Source organism: Aphelocoma coerulescens, chromosome 24 (genome assembly GCF_041296385.1).
Source record: "Aphelocoma coerulescens isolate FSJ_1873_10779 chromosome 24, UR_Acoe_1.0, whole genome shotgun sequence".
NCBI classification, from domain to species: Eukaryota; Metazoa; Chordata; class Aves; order Passeriformes; family Corvidae; genus Aphelocoma; species Aphelocoma coerulescens.
In genome coordinates, this window is record NC_091037.1 from 5,082,798 (window position 1) to 5,101,046 (window position 18,249).

Sequence of the window (18,249 nt, forward strand, 5' to 3'; positions counted from 1 at the left end):
CAATTAAGTCCATTAGTTCAATGTACGTCTGGTTTTGCTTTTGTCTCCTGGCAAAGCCCAGTAATTATAATTATTATTAATAGTAATGGCAGTAATATATATTTATGTGTGTGTATAGAGATACAAAAATAGCAAGGCAGCACCCCAGCCCCAGGGAACTGATCCACAGCCACATCGAAGCCCTGTACCAGAACAACAGATGAGGCAGGAGCATTTCCCTCACCCTCCATGGTTTCTCTCCCTCACACTGCACTCCAGGTAGTCCCTTTTTTTTAATTTCTTTTTTTTAAAGCTTCTTGGGTTTCAGCACAGGACAAATGTAAACAAGAAGATTTGCAGGCGGTCCCAGAGGCAGGATTGAGTTTTAGCTTCCTAAAGACCTTTGGAGTGCTCTGCCCAAGCCATCTTCAGCTCTCCAGCTCAGCCAGGGATGGATTTGGACCAAAATGGGGATTCCTGGGCATGATTCCTTGGCCTGAGGGGATGAGTCTCATGCCTATTGCTCCACCCTCACTTCCCTGCAGGTGAAGGCACATCGGTGACCCCTGAAGGGAAAAGCAGACAGTTCAGTCCTTTATTAGGTACTCGAGAATCCAGAGATGACAAATTCTCAGTGAGGGGAAGAAACAATAAAACCTCTTAGTGCTGGAAAATGAGGGATCCGGAGAAGCATCGCTGGCAGCATCTCGTGGCACTGGGAAAAGCCTCCCCTTCTGCTCGGGCACGGCTTTGCTCTTGCACCAGGAGCCTGTTCCTGTGGCCTGAGCCGTGGTACTGATGCAGGACATCCCCTGAGTCGCCCTCCTGCTGCCCCACGAGGCCATCACCAGCTTTCCCTGCCTCAACACCCCCCCTTCCCTTCCAGAGGGTGTTTCTGGCATCGATGCTGGGTTTATTTCCTCCTCACCAAGTAAATATTTGGGGATTGTGTGGGGTTTTTGTCTCTCTGGGTGATCTTTAGGGGCACCTGGTTAAAAGTGTGGGGCTGTCACCTGGAGGAGCAAGGTGATAGTTTTAACTGAATTTTCTGCTCTTGAACAGATACTTGAGGCAGAAGTTATGGTTATACCGGGTGGAAATCTTCCTCCCTGTTCCAAATAAATTCATTTGCAGCTGGTGCCTTTGCAGTGTGGGATATTTTGGGGTGAAAGTGAATTTTACTGTGAGGGGAGGCACAGGCAATAAATCCTTTATATCCCTGTAGGAGCTGCTGAGGGGGAAGGCTCCCAGTTGTGTCCGTTTCTTTATGATTAAACATTAGGGAGCAATTCTTACCCCCCTGGCACAGAGAAGCTGTGACTGCCCCATCCCAGGAAGTGCCCAAGGCCAGGTTGGACAGGGCTTGGAGCAGCCTGGGACAGTGGAAGGTGTCCCTGCCCATGGCAGGGGGTGGGATGAGATGAGCTTGAAGGTCCCTTCCATCACAAACCATTCTGGGATTCTGTGATGATGAAAAGCAAACTGAGATTTCCCCCCCAATAAAACACATGAAATTTGCCAATTCATTACATCATAACAGGGAAATAAATTGCATTTGCTGGGGGAAAATAAAATCCCAGGCACTCTGCTGAGAGCTGGAGGGGGTGACATCAGGCATCCCTGAGCTGACACAGCCCAGGAAAAGGAAGGGATTTATCTCACCGTTGGCCCTGGTGCAACAGGGAAGAAAGAGCTCTGACTCAGGGAGGGTGTGCTGAGAATTTCAGGAGAAACACACAGACAGGGTTGTTCCAGGATGTGAGAGTGCTGTTCCAGCTTACATCAATCCTTTTAACTCTATATTCCTGTTACCCTGACAAAAGAACATCCTGATTCAAGCCTGAGGAAAACCAACCTCTTTCATTGAACATCCCCAGTTCCCTTGGGGCTCACAGGGACTGATTCACCACTGAGCTCCTTCAGCCTGGGTTTCTTTTTTACCAATAACCAATCGTGTAGCAGAACCAAGTCAGAAAAAACCTGCTGGGCTTTTAAAGGTGACGGTTTTGTTCTTTAGTTAAGGAGCTGACACTATAAAGGGGTCAGGATCACAGTAAGACAAGGAATGCCCTGCAGCCTCCAACAAAACAACTTTTGCAGGACCGTGTCCCCCGAGAACCAGGTGTAACTTTAAATACAGATTTATTTCAGGTTTGCTATTGACGCACAAACAGCAGAGATCGATGTTCAGTATACATGGTATACACAAAGCAGCCAGTACCATCGGCATCTCCGTCCTTCTGCTGCACCCTCAGCAAAAGAACCACACACAAGGAATCCCTCCCCTCCTCAGGAATGAGGCTGACAATTTCTTGGTGGCTTAGAAACCAGCTGTGGGATGGCAAGGCTCTAAAGGGCAGCTCCTCAGAGCTCTGTCCCCAGAGGAAAGCGCAGCAGGCTCAGATATGCAGGAAAACCCTTGGAAAATGGATGGCATGTTCATGGGAATGGAGACCTGGAAGGGATTTCCTAAGAACATTAACTCCCGTTCCCTGCTGTGCAGAGCAACCACAACATCTGCTCCTGGCTCTGTGGAGCAGCGTGGAGACCTAAAATATTATTGTGTTGAAAAAGGCATTACATCAATCCAGGGAGGATGAGCCCACAAACATTGTCACCAGGAGTTTGAGGGCTGCTGGAAAGACCCCACAAGGGAACCCTCATGGCACCTGTCCCGTTCCTTGTCATTCTCACCTTGCCCACACCTTCTGGAGCCACCCAAGGGGCAACGGAGTCTCCACGTTGTACCTCCAAGGGACTGAACAAGCAAGGCAGGCTCCAAGCCTCTACTTGCTGAGACGGAATCTTCTGCCTACCCAAAATCTGCATCTCATCCCTAAAATACCTTTCTGCTGATCCCAGTAACCATACAGCTTGACCCAGAAGCTTTGGCCTGCCCACAGTCGCAGCTCGTTGATTAAGAGGCGCCTTCATCAGTGAGAAAGCAAAAACTTCAGTGCTGCCTGATGATTTGATCCGAGCAAGAGACCTCAATGATGGGTTCAATTGTGCTTGGGAGAGGTAAAACAGCCTCTGACCACAACGGGCACGATGATACAAAACCGTCAGAGGTGCAGAATAACCCCAGAATAACTGGAGGGGGAAGCTGGTTGTAGATGCTTTGCAGCAGCAAAGTCCAATAGTCCCTCTTTCCCTGCATGCCTGAACCCCACTGAGCCCCCTCTTCCCCAGGAAAGCCAAAGACCCAAATTAATCTACCCAAAAGTAGATGCCAGGGAAGTCACCCCAGTTCTGATAGAGCTCGGGATATCTCAGGGAGGCTTTAAACAGAGGGAAAATACCCCAAGCTGGTTAAAGATTGGAGACTATGGGATGTCTGGGCATGACATACTGGTCCCGTTAAGCATTGAGCACCATTTCCAGAGCAGAGTGAAGTATCAGCGACTGGGGGGGGCCGTGTCTGGCCCTGTGGAACTACAGCACAGTTGCCTGTTGCTTTTTTGGAATGACAGCTCAAACCTCAGGTCCGCAGTGTCCCTTCTAGCCCTGAAAAGCTTCAGGTGGACCAGGCTGTAAAGGAGCATCCAGATGTTCACACAGCCCCATCCTAAAGCACCATAGGAAACCTCAGGCAGGTGAGATCCCCTGGGATTAACACCAGCCCTGCTATGCAAGGTTTACATCCATCAGGAGGGGAAGAAGGAGGTTTAAAAAATACAGAGTTAAGCACCATAAAATTTACACTGGTCAGGTCATAAACGTGAGGAGAGAATGAAAATAAAGCCACCACCTTCCAGCCTGACCCGGGAATGCCGCTGGGACAACAAAGTCACCACCAGCAAGCCCTGGAGGCATCAGTCCCAGTGCCTCATCGCACCGGTGGTCATTGCATTGGTAAATCCTTTTGGTCCCGTTTAGCATGAGTGTTGGGGGAGTCCAGGGAGAAGGGAGGTAGGGTTGGTCCTGGGAAGGTGGGGGGAAGCTTCATCTGTGCAATTTAGGGGCATCTCCCTGCCTGTACCACAGATCCATCACAGGCAGTGATGATCCTCCTCGTTTCCATCTGTCCCCCCAGTTCCCAGCCTCCACCGGTGGTTTCCGCGTCGTTCAGTGGCTTCGAGGTAGATGTTCATTCCCGCTCTGTCTCCAAGCGACCTGGCTGGTAAAAGCCATCTCTCCCAGGAGCATGGGGTTGTCCCCACACCCAGGTCTCTTTTTATTCCCATTTTTTCTTATTTTTCCCCCTTTTGCTATGTGCTATGGACATCTCCCCCACTCCCAACCTCTGGCGGATGCTTGGCTGCACCCAGCCATAGGAACACCATGCCCTTCCTTGCAGACACCTCTTGACCTGCTCAGCACGGCCTCAAGGTGCAGAAATCCAGCTCCTGCGGCTTCCTCCGAAAATTGCAACTCTCCCGGGGCAGCAGGCGCCCAGTAGGGACCAAGCACTTCAACGCCCGTCTCTTGAACCCCCGACCGCAGCTCTTGGAGCAAGGAGACCACGGTCCAGCTTCCCAGGCCGGGCAGGGCTCCCCGCACAGCCGGACGTCGGCGGGGCGCTGCGCCGCGTCACACTCGGCGGCCGGCTGGCCGTAGGAGTCGCGACAAGCCACCGAGCGCTTCTGCAGGCCATCGCCGCAGGTGACAGAACACGCCTCCCAACCGCCCACTGCCCACTTGTAGGAGGGGCGCTTGTAGCTTGGTCTCCCGCCATCCAAGCGGTTGGACAGGCTGAGGACGCTGTTGTTGAGGTCCGGTGGGGTCTTGCCCTCCTTCTTGTAGGAGGACTTGTCCTCCTTGCTCTCCTTGGGGAGGTAGAAGGAGTAGCGTACCCGAGGAGGGGTCATCTTTCCCACGGAGAGCACCTCCAGAGTCAGGGGTTCCTGGATGGGCTTGAAGGCTTGGAGGCTCTCGACAGCGGTGCCGGTGCCGCTGTACCGCAGGACGCTGCCCTTCACCATCAGGTCCCTCTCGACGGCCGAGACGATGAAGTGGCCGTTCAGCAGGTACTTGCCCTGCGCGTTCTTCAGCGCCAGGTAGTTGTCATCGCTGACGAGTCCTTTGTAGCCCCGCTGCCGGATGTCAATGTTGGAGGCGCCCGCGGGGATGACCACCACAAAGTTGTAGCCGTGCCTGAAAGAGAAGAGCAGGCAGGGCAGGACATCAGGCACAGGGACATCGTGCTACCACATTACTTCAGCCCTCTACAGCTGCAGCCCTGAGATCCTCCCACCCCGACATTTGTCTTTGTCCTGTGAAGATCATTTTGAATCTCCTCCCTGTGTTGAGGTTTTTCTAGGCTGATGTCACCCAGCTACAGGAAGATGCTTCAGCTCCTCTGGCTCAACAGCACTCCATCAGCAGAAGTCAACAGAACATTAAATGTGTCCCGCTTCTCCTTCAGAGCCAGCCCAGGTCTCTGTGCAGTGATGGACACGAGCACCAGCAGATTTTGCTCAGGCTGGATTTATCCCATCACCATCTCCACGACCTTCCTGCATCCCCCACACCAAAACGCAGACCTGGGAGAAGGGGAAGCACACGTGGTGACCAAACACTCACATGGGTTTGGTGAACAAGCCTGAGACCTTCTTGCAGCTCTTGTTGTCCCCTCCGCAGACGCTGCATTTGTCGAACTTCTTCTTGGAGCCCAACTTCCCGTCACAGCCCGCCTTGATGCATTTGCCCTGGACGCAGATCGAAGTGGAGTCCGGGGAGCAAGGGGTGCCATCCACAACCTAAACCAGGTGAGCAAAACAAGCTGCTGCATTTCCCTCTCACACCCCCCGAGGATCCCCCAGCTGTGTCTGTCCAACCCCAATCCATCCAACCGGTCCTGAGGAGATGCCAGCAGCACCATGTTGCTCTTCGCTCATGTTCTGCTTTGCAGGCAGGATTTTTGGGGTCTCTGATGGATGGGACTACATCCCTTTTCTGCTCCCATCTGCAGAATTTCCTGCCCTTTCCATTGCAGGGAACAAGCTGCACAGGGGACACTGCTAACACCACCCCACTCAGTCCCATGTCTGGACGGCCACCCCGTCCTGCCCATTGCTTCCCCAGTACCATAACTATCATCCTCTACCCCAGGACTACAGGAATGTGCCAGAGGCACCTTTACAAGAGGTAAAAATGAGGACTTCCAGAGGAAGACCCTCCATGGACCAGCTCCGGCCCCAAGCTGATTCATACCAGACTGGTGGACTCCCCTCCTCTACCACCTCATCTAACACCATCCACCCAGCAGACAAGGAAAATCTATTCATTTCCGGGCAGCCTGGAGCCATCCCACTGTCCAGGCACTGACCCTGGGAGTCTCTCACCAACCTTAGGTGCCAGCACATAGAAGTAGCCGGTGCCGTTAGCCCGGCAGATGAGCTTGCACTTATCCCGGGGCGAGACACCGGAGTATTTGGGAACCCAGGAGACGGAGGCAGTGAGGCGGTTTGTGCTGTGACTGTAGCCATTGAAAGCCTCACACTGTTCCTCACGGAAGCTCTTCCCTGGCACTGAAAATAAGAGGGGTGTGGTGTTGGGCACCAGCCTGGACCTCCAGCTTTAGTTTCAGGGGGTTGTTACAGCTCAAGCCGAGCTCCAGCCCTTACCTGCAGCAGCACAGGGCTCCAGGTTGCAGGAGCGGTACTTGACACGGATGCCCTCGCAGTAGGAGCCCCCGTTGGCCGGCACGGGGTCACTGCATTCCCGCCTGGCCAGCTGCACCCCGCCGCCGCACGTCCGCGAGCACGGCCCGTACGGCGCCCACTTGGCCCAGCCACCGTCCACCTGCAGGGATGGACGGGATGAGGCACTGCACACCCTTCACTGTCTCCACAACCCACAGGCAAAACCTCCAACCGCCCACAAACCTTCCTTGTGAGGGGAATCCAAGGGGCAGACGCTGATCTTTTCTCTGTGGTGACCAGTGGCAGGACCCAAAAGAGTGGTCTGAAGTTGTGACAGGGGAGGGTTAGGTTGGATATTAGGAAAAGTTTCTTCTCCCAGAGGGTGGTTGGGCACAGAGCAGGCCCCCCAGGGAAGTGGTCACAGCCCAAAGCCTGGCAGAGCTCAAGAAGGATTTGAACAATACCCTCAGGCATGTGGTGTGACTCTCGGGAATGGTCTTGAGCAGGGACAGGAGTTGGACTCAATGATCCCTTCCAACACAGCAAATTCTGTGAAACTTGCCCAGGGCTGGCTGGAGCAGAGCAGCATCCTCACTCCGTGAGAAATACACGATACCCAAGGGATCACCAGCTCTTCCCACATCAGTGTCCCCACGCTGGCTCTCCACCATCAGGAGGTTGGGGATAGCTCCACCAGCACCCACTCAGGGCGACCCTGCGGGATGTTTTTGGGGCTCCTGGCACACGTACTCACCCTGTACTTACTGACGTTGTGCCTCTCCACGCAGGCGCCCTTGAGGCAGAAGCGCCCGTCGCCGCAGCCGGTGCCGTCAGCCCAGGGGAAGTGCCGGGTCTGGCAGACGATCTGCCCGCGCGCCTTCCCCGTGCACCAGAGCTTGGCGCAGTACTGCATGTAGGGGCAGGGCTTGGAGCCCACCCCGAAGGCCAGCTCGCACTGCTGGTTCAGGCTGTAGCTCGTCCCCGGCAGGTCTTCGGGCAGCGGGATGGGTTTGGCAGGCTGGTCCAGCAAACAGTCCCCTGCAGGAGGGGGGAGAGGGGGTCTACCAGGTCCTGGGGGATTGTATGGAGCAGGGTGGGGAGGGAAAGCACCGCTGCAGGGAGATGAGGGAGGGATTGGGCCAAAACTATCCAGGTGCTACCCCAGGGATGCCCTCGAACTTGGCTGTATCCCGGGCACAGGTGATTCCATCTCCTGGGGATGCCAGAGCTGTGCCAGCAGCCTGAGTGCAGATGTCACTGCTGGGGACACCCAGGAAGTCTGGATGCTACAGAAATGCTGCCAAACTCCCATTTCCCTCTAAATTTGTTTATGGATCCAGGAGACGAAGCGCTCTACAGCCAACCATCTTTTCCCAGTAAACACCTGCAGGGACAGACCTGTTCCTAGGGGATAGGGACACAGGAGGGCTCACCATGGCCACTGTCAAGGAAGTCGGTGATGATGGCAGCGCTGCAGGCTGACCAGGGGTTGGCACGGTCGATCTGGATGAGGGTGGGGGACATCATGTGGTTGGTCTTCAGCCGGCCGAAGACCTCCTCACAGGCCTTCACGTTGTCGTGGGGCATGTTGAACACGTGGCCTGGGGGTGGGAATAAGGGAGGCAGCATGAATAACCCAGCACGGCACGATGAGCAGGGACCCCCCAGCTTCTCTCGGGGGAGACTGAGACATGGAGTGGGGCAGACCCTTGCAAGCATGGCAGCTGTGGACAGCCCAGAAGAGTCAGCAAACATTCCAGCTCTCTCCTGGATGCCTCATGCACATGGAAAGCACACGGGAAAGGAAGGGCAAAGGAAATTGTGAAGAGAAGGTGACAGGTGACTTCAGCACTTGCCCCACTCTCTCCTCCCAGAGGCAGGTGTGCCGTCTGCCTGGTATTTCAGGACTCCTGAATCCTGGAAACCCAGCTGTGGTAGCAACCATGAGAGCAAAGCCTTTTGCTTCCTCAGCAGCCCTTTCCCACCTGACTCAGGGAGACTCTTGTACCCAAGGCACAGTTTCCCTATCACCATGTACCACCTATGGTCTCATCTCCCAGAGGCTGGAACCAGGGCTATTCTGAACCTTGCCAGCTCCTGGAATTCCCCCTGAGAGGAAGAGGAGAGCTGGGAGCCTTACCCAGCTCATGGGCGGTGGTGAAAGCCGAGGGCAGCCCATCGTCCTCGATGACGGAGCAGCTGCGCTTGGGGTCACACATGGTGCCCACGTCTGCCATTCCCAACGTGTCACAGGTGGTGGCACCACACAGGTCCTGCCAGTCACAGAGGGAAGGGGTTAGTCCTGGGGACAGCACAGACGTCACAGTTCCCCTTTCCCACCTCATCCCTGGTGTCCCACACATGGGAAGAAAGCCCAAAGGGGTGGGAACCACACCAGGATACGGAGGCAGGAAACCTCAATCCTGACCCAGGCCAGGCTGCAACGGTGCGTTTGCACTTAACCCTGGCACCAGGGATATGTGTAGCATCCTGCCCTGCCTTCAGCAACAGCTTTTCCTCCCCAAACAGCTCCTCCGGCCAGGGTGGAGCTGGTTTTGTCACAGAGGAGCCAGTCTGGTTCCCTTCTTCTTAAGCGTGAGCTCAAGGACTAGACCCAGGTGGGTGGATGGGAACACATCTGGCCTTGGACTCAGGACTGAAACACTTCTCAATCTCATTTCTCAGCTTCTTCCAAGGAACAAGAGAGCCCTGGACCAGGTCCAGAGGTTTCCAAGGCTAGAGAAAGTGCTCCTGCCTTTCTAAGACACTCTGCAGTCATCCTTCAAGGAGCAACCAAGCCCAGCTGATCAAAGGAGGAACCGGCCCAGGCTTCCACCCCCAAACTGAGGACAGCCAGATCCTACATGGGTGTTGCCAGGAGAGAGGCTGGGAAGGGTCTCATCTCAGGCAGATCTGCCCTTCTCCAGGTGCTGGTGTTAAGAAAAAAAGCCCATTTAAGACACAGCGGTGCTGCAGCCTGGCAGTAACCTTGTCCCAGGTGCTCCCTTCCTCTGCTGGGATGTGGTTTTGGTTTGGGAGGGCTGGAGCATCATCCCCTCCCTTGGTGCTGCCCCAGAGGTGCCGGGGAGGCCGTGCAGTGGGCGGGGAGCTGTTTTCCACATGAAAAGAAAAGTAAGGGACTCGCTGGGCGCTCCCATGCTATAAATAAGTGTGATTCATGCTCAGCACTCGCCCAGCCAAAGCGCCTGGGTTGCTCAAAATCCTGCAGGAGCTGCTGTGCCAATATTTCCAGCAAGGTTTCCAAGCTGAAGGCATTCCCGCGCAGGCAGGTTCAGCCGTGGGTAAATAACAGTCCTGATGACTTCAGAGAGCCCCAGCCAGGGCTGAGATGGCTTTAACAGGAGACCTGGGGCTACAGAGTGTGGAGGAATAGGCAAGACCATGATCTCCAGAGAGGTGACGTGAAGAAATGTCTGGGTCTGCACTGGTGGTGGAAAACCCCATCACACAACTGGGTTCAGCGCTTTCCTCTGCACCAACTTTCCCCACCAGCTGGGACCCTGCTGCACCCCTGATCCCATCACACATCGATGTCAGCAGGGAGAAGAGGTGGCAACCCCACGTTGCAGTGGCAGAGCCACCACTGATGGGCACAGGTTGATTCATGGTGCTGGCAAGCCCAGGTGCAGAGTCCCAGTCCCAAAACACCACCAAGAGCCAGTGCCACTGCCACGCTAAGCTAATCCAGGGGTGCAGCTTGCCCAGGCCCCCCTGCCTGTGCTCTGCCCAGGGCTGGGGGTTTGGAGGTGAGGAAGGGGCGTGGAGAGGAATGTCACAGCACCTCAGCTCACAGCTCCCCGCTCACTGCTCTTTGAAGAGCTCTTTCCTCGCCAGCACAGCGAGCTTTGGCTCCTGGCCCAACACCTGCACTGACACACTGACCCACTTCTCGCTCTGAACCTCGCTGGGATACACGACCAGCAGCTCTTCAAGGGGTTTTCCCTCACTCCCCATCTCAGGACAGCCTGGGGATGCCAGGCAGCATCTCTGGGCTTTAATGAGAGCCCCTGATCCTGCACCTAAATACCTCCTTCAGCCCTGCCAGCTGTTGAGCCTGCTCAGGAGGGGAGGAGAGAGAAATGGAAGAGGTTCAGGGTGGGAAAGCGCCGTGCAAGGAGCCGGCTCTGCCTTTGCTCACCAGTGTCCCCCGCCGCCGGCACAGATACAGGGAGGATGCTTGGCCCCCAAGGGGCTGCAGGCACCCTGCTCAGTGCATCAGCACCCTCCTGCCAGCCTGACCTTCCTGTACGGGGCCTTCCAAGGCTTTTCATCCCTTGTGAACTTCTCAAGATGTTCCACAGCTCACTTAGGGGGATCCTTGTGGCTCGTGCATTAATTCCCCTACTCAGAGTCATAAGCACTCTCCCTACCACGGAGGCTTCCTGTGTGCATCCAAAGCAATTCCAAAAAGCTGAGGCTTGAGCTACAGTTTCCAAATTCCCCCACAGCATCTGCCACACGCTAGGCTGCAGCCAGATGTTCCTTCATGCAACATCCCTTTGGTTTCACAGCAAAGCAAAGATGTGCAGCAAACGTTTGCTGGTGAGACATCAAGGTCCAGGATGGGTGGGAAGAATGGACAAGCCCTTTGCCGTGGTGTGCAGGGATATTTCCAGGAGGCAGGAGTGCAGCTGAAGGCTGGATGCTCTGCAGGACCCTCCAACAAGCAGCAGCTCAGGTAGGAAGGGGCATCTGCACCCACGAGCTGGTGAGGACTGAGCTTCCCAAAGGCAAATCCATCATTCAGCATGACCGACGTCAGGAGGGAGCAAATCCAAGCAGTAAGAGAGCCCCATTTGTCAGCAACTCATCAGCACAACTGAAAACTGCCTATCAACCAGCCTGGAGGTGAAATTTAAGTCGGGGGCTTATGTAACAGCTTTTTGGCAGGAAGATAAGCTTCGGGGTGTCAAGGGACCACAGATGGATGCACTCAAGGAAGGCAGATGTCTCCCTGACCGTGTGCCTTTGCATTGAGCTTGCTTTGGGATTTCAGGAATGGATGGTTTAGCAATGTGTAAAAAATGCAGCCCAGACGTGATCCACGTCTTTTAAATCGCTGGGACCGACTCTGTCCCACGTGCAGCTCCAGTGACCTCACTGGTTTCCACCAGAGGTGGAGCTGGCTCGTCCCTGCAGAGGTGTCAGCACGTCCTCCTCTTTGAGCAGCCCCGTGCAGGCAGGAGCTGCTCCAGCAGCCTGGGCTTCAATCCTGTCTGTGCTCCCATAGGATTTACAGCTGGCCCGGGGTGGGGGGGGACAAGAAGACAGACAGGACAGGACAAGATCTCACACGTCCTGCACAGCACCATTCCTGCTCCAGGCCATTGTCAGCCCTCGCTGAGCCAGGCAAGGGACAGCTGAACTGAGCTGGACACTACATCCTTCCCACCCACAAGTGCTTGACCTGGAAAAATGTTTTGGGAATGGTCTCCCTGCCACTGAGGGGAGTTCCTGTCCTGTCCCTAATCCAAAAACATCTGGGCAGGGATAGGAGAAGGAGAAAATGCAAGGAGCCTTTGCTGCCAAAGCCTGCAGCAGCCAGGATAAGACGTGACTGTCCCCTCCAAGCTGGGCTCATCCTCCTCCCATCCTATCAGTGATTTTGGGATGCAGGCCCTGAACCGATGTCCACACTGAGACAGGACTACAGGGAAGGAGGAACAGTGGGGGAAGGCTCTGGGAGCTTTGGTGTCACCCAGTTTGTGGGGGTGGGAGGATGCAGAGTTCATCCCACACCCCACATCACCACGGAGCCGTGCCAAAGGCAGCTCCAAGCCCCTCTCCCACCGCAGGGATGCAGCCACCCCACAGCAGTGGTGGCAGTGGCTCTCCCCTCTCCCCCACTCGAGGGCTGTAGCGCTGGCTGAATCTCCGGTGCTTCACTTCCAGCCCTGAACTGGGTCCATGCAGCGCAGCCAGTGCTGAGGAGTGGTCCAGGTTCTCAGGAGGACCTCGCACATGAGTCAGAGGAAGGAGGGAGAGGTTTTTTCTTGGCAGGTGGCACTGTGAGCTCTTCCCAGCTGGGGAGGGGGAAGCAGGACCATGCTCCTCCTCTTCTGGGCTCAGACCTCTCGCCTCAGGGTGCACGCCAGAGCTGCAGGGCACTTGCTGCCAAGGCTCCTGCATGGAGGCAGGAGATAGAGTGGCAGGTTTCTGCCCTTGGGGCAACCTGCCTTTGGACACCTCCTGGCCTCATTCACCCTACGGCAGGGATTCTTCCAGGCTGATAGCCAAAACCTGCCCAAGGGACAACAAGGGCTGGCTCAAGCCGGCTTGCTCCATGCCTCTGCTCCCCCCACCCCAGCATCTGACAGTGGAGGTTCTCTTGGGACAGAGGGATCAGCCACAAGCACAACCTCCCCCACCATGCACACAGGCGGCAGAACACCTTAGCCCAGTGCGGGGCTCCATGACAGGGAGGACAGCTCCTCCGGGCCGTCCCCCCTGCACCCACCTGCTTGGTGAAGAGGATGGCGGTGTCCCAGTACTCGGGGTGCTTGTCGCTGACCTTGTTCCACTTCTTCTGCCAGGCGCAGAAGTTGCGCAGGGTGAGGGCGGCGTTGCTGGTGACTTTGGGCCCCTTGTCATCCTGCCCGATGAGGAGGAACTTGACTACGGAGATCTGGATGGGGTTACGGATGCTGGGGTGCTTGTAGAGGCGGGCGGCCGTGGCCATCAGGGTGAGCAGGTAGTGCTGGAGGTCATCCCCGTGGAACTTCACCATCGACTCGTCGGCCACCACCAAGGTCTCCACGTAACGCGGGACCGAGGCAAAGCGCTTGGCCCGACCGCCTTTCCCCCCCGCACGCCCCCGGTACTTGTCGAGCGCCTGCAGCACGCCGGGGGTGAGCCCGGAGCCCACGGCGCAGCGGGATGCTCCGGCCCCGACGGGGCGTTCGGGGCTGCGGCGCTGCAGGCGATGGAGTCCCCCGGCCGCCCCCCCCGCCAGCGGGCTGATCAGGTACTCGGCTCCCCGGTAGCCGAAAGCCCCCCGGAGCCCCCCGCACAGGCTGAGGGCGGCGAAGGACTCGCGGTCGGCGTTGACATCCCCCGAGTAGAAGCAGTGGCGGAGCGCGGGCAGCGGGCGGGCGGCCGCCCCCAGGTAGTGGGCGGCGAAGGCGGGCGCGATGAAACGGGCGTCGGGGGAGAGGTGGAGGTAGAAATCCTCCCCGAAAGCCGAGAGCTGGATCACCACCGCCTGTCCCCCCCGGGGCGGCTCGGCCGGGCCCCCCCTGAAATAAGCCGGCCCGTTGATGTCGGGGTCCAGGCGCAGGGGAGTGACCAGCGCGGAGTCGGCGTCCGGGGGTCCCCCCGAGGTCAGGCTCAGCCCCGGGGCGCCCAGCAGCAGCAGCGGCAGCAGCGGCAGCATCGTCTCGGCGGGCTCAGGCCGGCGGCATCGGGGTTCGGGGGAGGCGCGGGGGGGAGAAAGCAGGACCCGGCCCCCCCCTTCCTCCTCCTCCTCCTCCTCCTGGACCCGCGGAGGCTGGAGGAGCGGAGCGGCCCCGCCGGTACCTGCTTTGCGGGGCGCACGGCGCTTTTATAGCGCGGGAGCGGGGCGCGGCTTGGCCCCGCCGCAGCCACTCCGGGCCGGGGGGCCGGAGCCGAGCGGGGCCGAGCGGGGCCGGCGGAGGAGCGAGCGGAGCCGGGAGAGAACCGCGCTCCGCCCGGGGCTGCCACCGCCTCCCCGGGGCGGAGCGGGGTGGGGGGGCGGCACCGCGGTGAGCACGGGAGGGGATGGAATGATGGGGTGGGATGAGATGGGATGGGATGGGATAGGATAGGATAGGGCGGGATGGAACGGGATGGGGGTTTGAGATGGGGTGGTATAGGGGGTGGGATGAGATGGGGTGAGACGGATGGGATTGAGGAGTGGGATAGGATTGTGTGGGATGGAATGGGATGCGCGGGGTTGGAACAGTATGGAACAAGGGGTGGGGTGGGGTGGGATGGGATGGGATGGAATGAGGTGGGGTGGGGGACTGGCGTGAGATGGGATTGAGGAAATAGGATAGGATGGGATGGGGTGAGGTGAGATGGGGTGGGATAAGGGGTGGGATGGGACGGGCTGAGGTGGGATGTGAGGGGTGGGACAGGATAGGGTTGGGGTGTTGGATGGGATGGAGTGGGAGGAGACCCTCTTCACTTTCATTCCTGCAGCAAAGAGGGAAACTCTGCAGCCCCCCAGGGATGCTCCCACCTGCCAGGCTCCCTCCTGCCACTCTCCACTTTTTCTGGATCCTGCTCTAAGAAAAGTGATGGAGCTCTGTGACCCCGCGGGGAGGGGGCCTCTGGTTACAACAGGGGTGTGCAGGGAAGATAAAAGGTCATAGAATCATTGAGTCATGGAATAGTTTGGGTTGGAAGGGACCTTTAAAGGTCAGTTATTCCAGCCCTCCATACTCTGCTCTGTGCTGGTATTTTGGACAGTTCAGTGGAGAGGGGAACTCGCTATTTGGCAGCTGAGGGCTTAGTTCCCTGATTTATTCAGGAAGATGAATGTTTTTCACAGCCATGGGGTGTCTAGCACTGAGATCTGGGCTCTGTCTCTCCATGCACCTCCAGACCCAATGAAACACTGCCCCAACAATTCCTGTATTCACACCGAGGATCCCTCTTCTCCCAAGCAAACCAGCTCCCAGTGCACGGGGCTCCAGCTGGGGGGCAAAGGTGATCTCCGCTTCTGAGGTGGAGCTCGGCCTCCCTTCATCCCTGACCACCAAAGACAGCACTCCATAAGTGTTAGCACCTGCAGTATCCTCTCCTGTCAGACCACAGGACACCCTGTATGGAGCACGTGGGAATTCCCCATGCCCACCAAACACAGGGATCACCAGAACAGGCTGTGGAGAGCGCTGGGGCAGGAGGGTGCTTGGGAGGTAGAAAGATCTCGCTGTGGATGGGATTTTGGGGGGCAGGACAGCCGAAAGGAGAGCAGTGAAGGATCCTCAGCAACAACCTGTAGCTGAGGAACAGATTTATCAGCACCGAGAAGCACCACAGTTTGGTTTAGTGAGAAAATTAAGGCCTCTCATGGACAAGCTGGCTTTGATGTGATTTCAGCAAAGGCTGGAATCCTTTGAAATCCAAGCACAGCTGAAGAATGTGTGCACTTATGAAACAGAATTGCCTAAGGCACAGAGCCCACAGCCCACAGCCCACAGCCCACAGCCCACAGCCTGGCTCGTTTTGCTGTCAGTGCGTCCCCGTGCTGTGGTTTGCTCAGTCGTGTGCCTCGCAGCTGAACTTGTGACCCCAAAAACCAACTGACTGCACTGGGCTGACGGAATCAGGGATTTTGCCTGCTGGCCAACATGCAGCGTGCCCAGGGGTGTTGGTAGTGGGCAGCACAGGGAGTGGAGGAGTGAGGGAAGAGGGACTTGAGCATCTTGAGGTGCCAGGAGGGAACTTCTCCTTCCCATGCCCTTGCTCCACTCAGCAGGATGAGTTTCTCCAAAAACCACAGCAGCATCCAGTGTGCCACAGGTCCCAGAGCTGCCACCAGCTGCCTCAGCCTAGAGGACATCAAGCCAGAGTTAGTCACTGCTGCCCCAGGAGCTCCAGCCCCTCCATCTGGGAACTCTCATCAAGAGGATGAGTCAAACCGAACTGGCAGGAACTTTATCTCCAGCCTGGAAAACATCTGATTGCCTCCTGATGGGGAAAGGCAGGCAGCAAATGCGAGTGGTTTGGCTGTGCCTGGGCTGAGAGCCGCTGCACCCGCCAGGCACGGGACTCGCCGTGTCCCATGATGCTGACGGTGTGCCAGCATCCCCGGGCTGGAAGCACAGCGATGGATCAGCCAGCTGCTCTGTCCCAGCCTCCCCAGTCCCCGCTCTGAGCAGCTGGGAATCACCCACCCCAAGGCAGGTTGCTTTGTTTGCCAACCAAACCACCTGCCTTGCCCACGGGGAGCAGGAAAGCTGCGGAGTACCAGGAGCACACATTGGTCACCTTTCCAGGCAGCTCCAGGAATGTTTCAGGGCACTCCATAAAAGGAGGAACACTCTTTTCTAGTTTTCCCCTTGCTCGAGGATGTGATTTTTCTCTCTGGGGACGAACCAGCAGTTGCTTGCTCCCCACACCTGCAGGCAGGAGCTGGTCCGAGGTAACACCTTGGTGTCACTCCACGTCTTTCCAGGTGCTTGGGGCTGAGCCTGGCTGCTCCTCACCCCCTGCAGTTCGTCTGGATTGGATGGAAATGGGATGAACATGCGTGACTTGAAGGAGAGCACAGGAAAGCAGGGAATGGAGATGGAAGGTGCCTTTGGAACTTTCTGGGCAGCGACAGATAATGCAATCTATTAAGGTGTATAAGGGGAATTCTGCTTCTACTTTGATTTTTGTCTAGAAACCACTTTAAGGTAAAGCCTATCTCACTCAGGCTTAATCCACTGCTCACTCTGATCTTGAAATATCAGTGTGAGCTGGTCTGCAGTGGGGATTCTTTTTCTCCCACCTTCCTCTTGCTTCATCCCAAGCATCTCTAGGAAGCAGCAAGTTACTTTGTGTCTTTTATTCATCACTGTGATGCAAATGTATTCTTTTTTAAAATACAAAACCATAAAAAAATAACCAACTCAAACCTCACATATCTCTTGGATGCTCCAGTTCACCAAATAAATAGTCTTAAATAGACTGAGAATTTCAGGCCAAAGACAGTGGAAAGGTGGTTAAGGCAGGGAAAACTGGCACTCAAGGCCTTTACCTGACTTTGGCTAAAGCGTTGGCATATTAGAGGCTTGGGCTCTCACCCAAAAGTTCAAGCTGTGCTCTCCCAGCTCCCCATGACCTGGGCAGGAAGACAGACTGTCTCCAGGGATTGAGGGTGAGTCAAAGGGCATTATTAGTCAGTTTTCCAGGAAAGAAAGGCTTGGAGAAAAAAAATCCAGCTGGGTTTGGTCAGGTCATTGAGGGTGAGATACAAAAGGAACCTGAGCATGTGGAGAAGGACCCAGTGACCTAAAACCTGCCCCACCCTTGGGCCAGGAAGACGCTGGATTTAATTAGCTTTATCCTGACTGGATGATAGGACAGGAGATGGGCAGGGTGCTCCTGCTGGGGCTTCCCACAGTCTCCTGCACAACAGGGATGGTGGGAGAGGAAGATCTTTGCATTCAAGGTCTTCAAGCACATATCTGTGTGTCCCACAACAAAAATCGAACCAGCCTGCTCCCCCTGTGCACAGGAGAAGGATCCCTGTGCCTCATTCATCCCTGCTGCCTTCCCACATGGTCCTGACACATAATGTCACCTCTGGAGTCTGGCAGGGCTTCCATACGGGAATACCATGGTATGCTGAAAAAAAAACCCAACAGAACTCTTGGTTTTCCCCGATTTCCAGCTGGTATTGCAGGTCCTGGGGTTGCTGAGAGTTCATTCCCTCTGAAAGCACCTCAAATCCCCCCTCTCTTCACTGCCCTTGGTATTTAAGGCTTTCTCCTGTTTGAGGGACACAGGTTTTTCCAGGGTGGTTTGAAACAGAACGTGGAAATTTAGAAGAGCCAGATGAGAGCCCCACACATCCCCAAACCCGGTATCACGTGTTTCTTATCACCTTCAGCTGGAGATTTATGACCCAGGACTGCCAGCACTGTATTGCTCCCACCTGAGGCAGGGCCCATCCTTGATTAATTCCCTTTAGGGGATGCCTGTGGCAGGA

General features: G+C 56.2%; 1 protein-coding gene across 1 annotated transcript; it reads right to left on the minus strand.

Annotated features, from left to right (window-relative positions):
- Positions 1–1,931: 1,931 nt before the first annotated feature.
- On the minus strand, positions 1,932–14,041 carry ADAMTS15 (ADAM metallopeptidase with thrombospondin type 1 motif 15). Its single transcript, XM_068994836.1, has 8 exons — positions 13,045–14,041; positions 8,707–8,839; positions 8,000–8,167; positions 7,321–7,604; positions 6,549–6,726; positions 6,271–6,452; positions 5,506–5,681; positions 1,932–5,076 (listed from the first exon to the last, which is right to left on the minus strand). The coding sequence occupies exons 1-8, from the start codon at positions 13,957–13,959 to the stop codon at positions 4,296–4,298; spliced, it is 2,817 nt and encodes a 938-aa protein (XP_068850937.1). The 5' UTR covers positions 13,960–14,041; the 3' UTR covers positions 1,932–4,295.
- Positions 14,042–18,249: the final 4,208 nt, after the last annotated feature.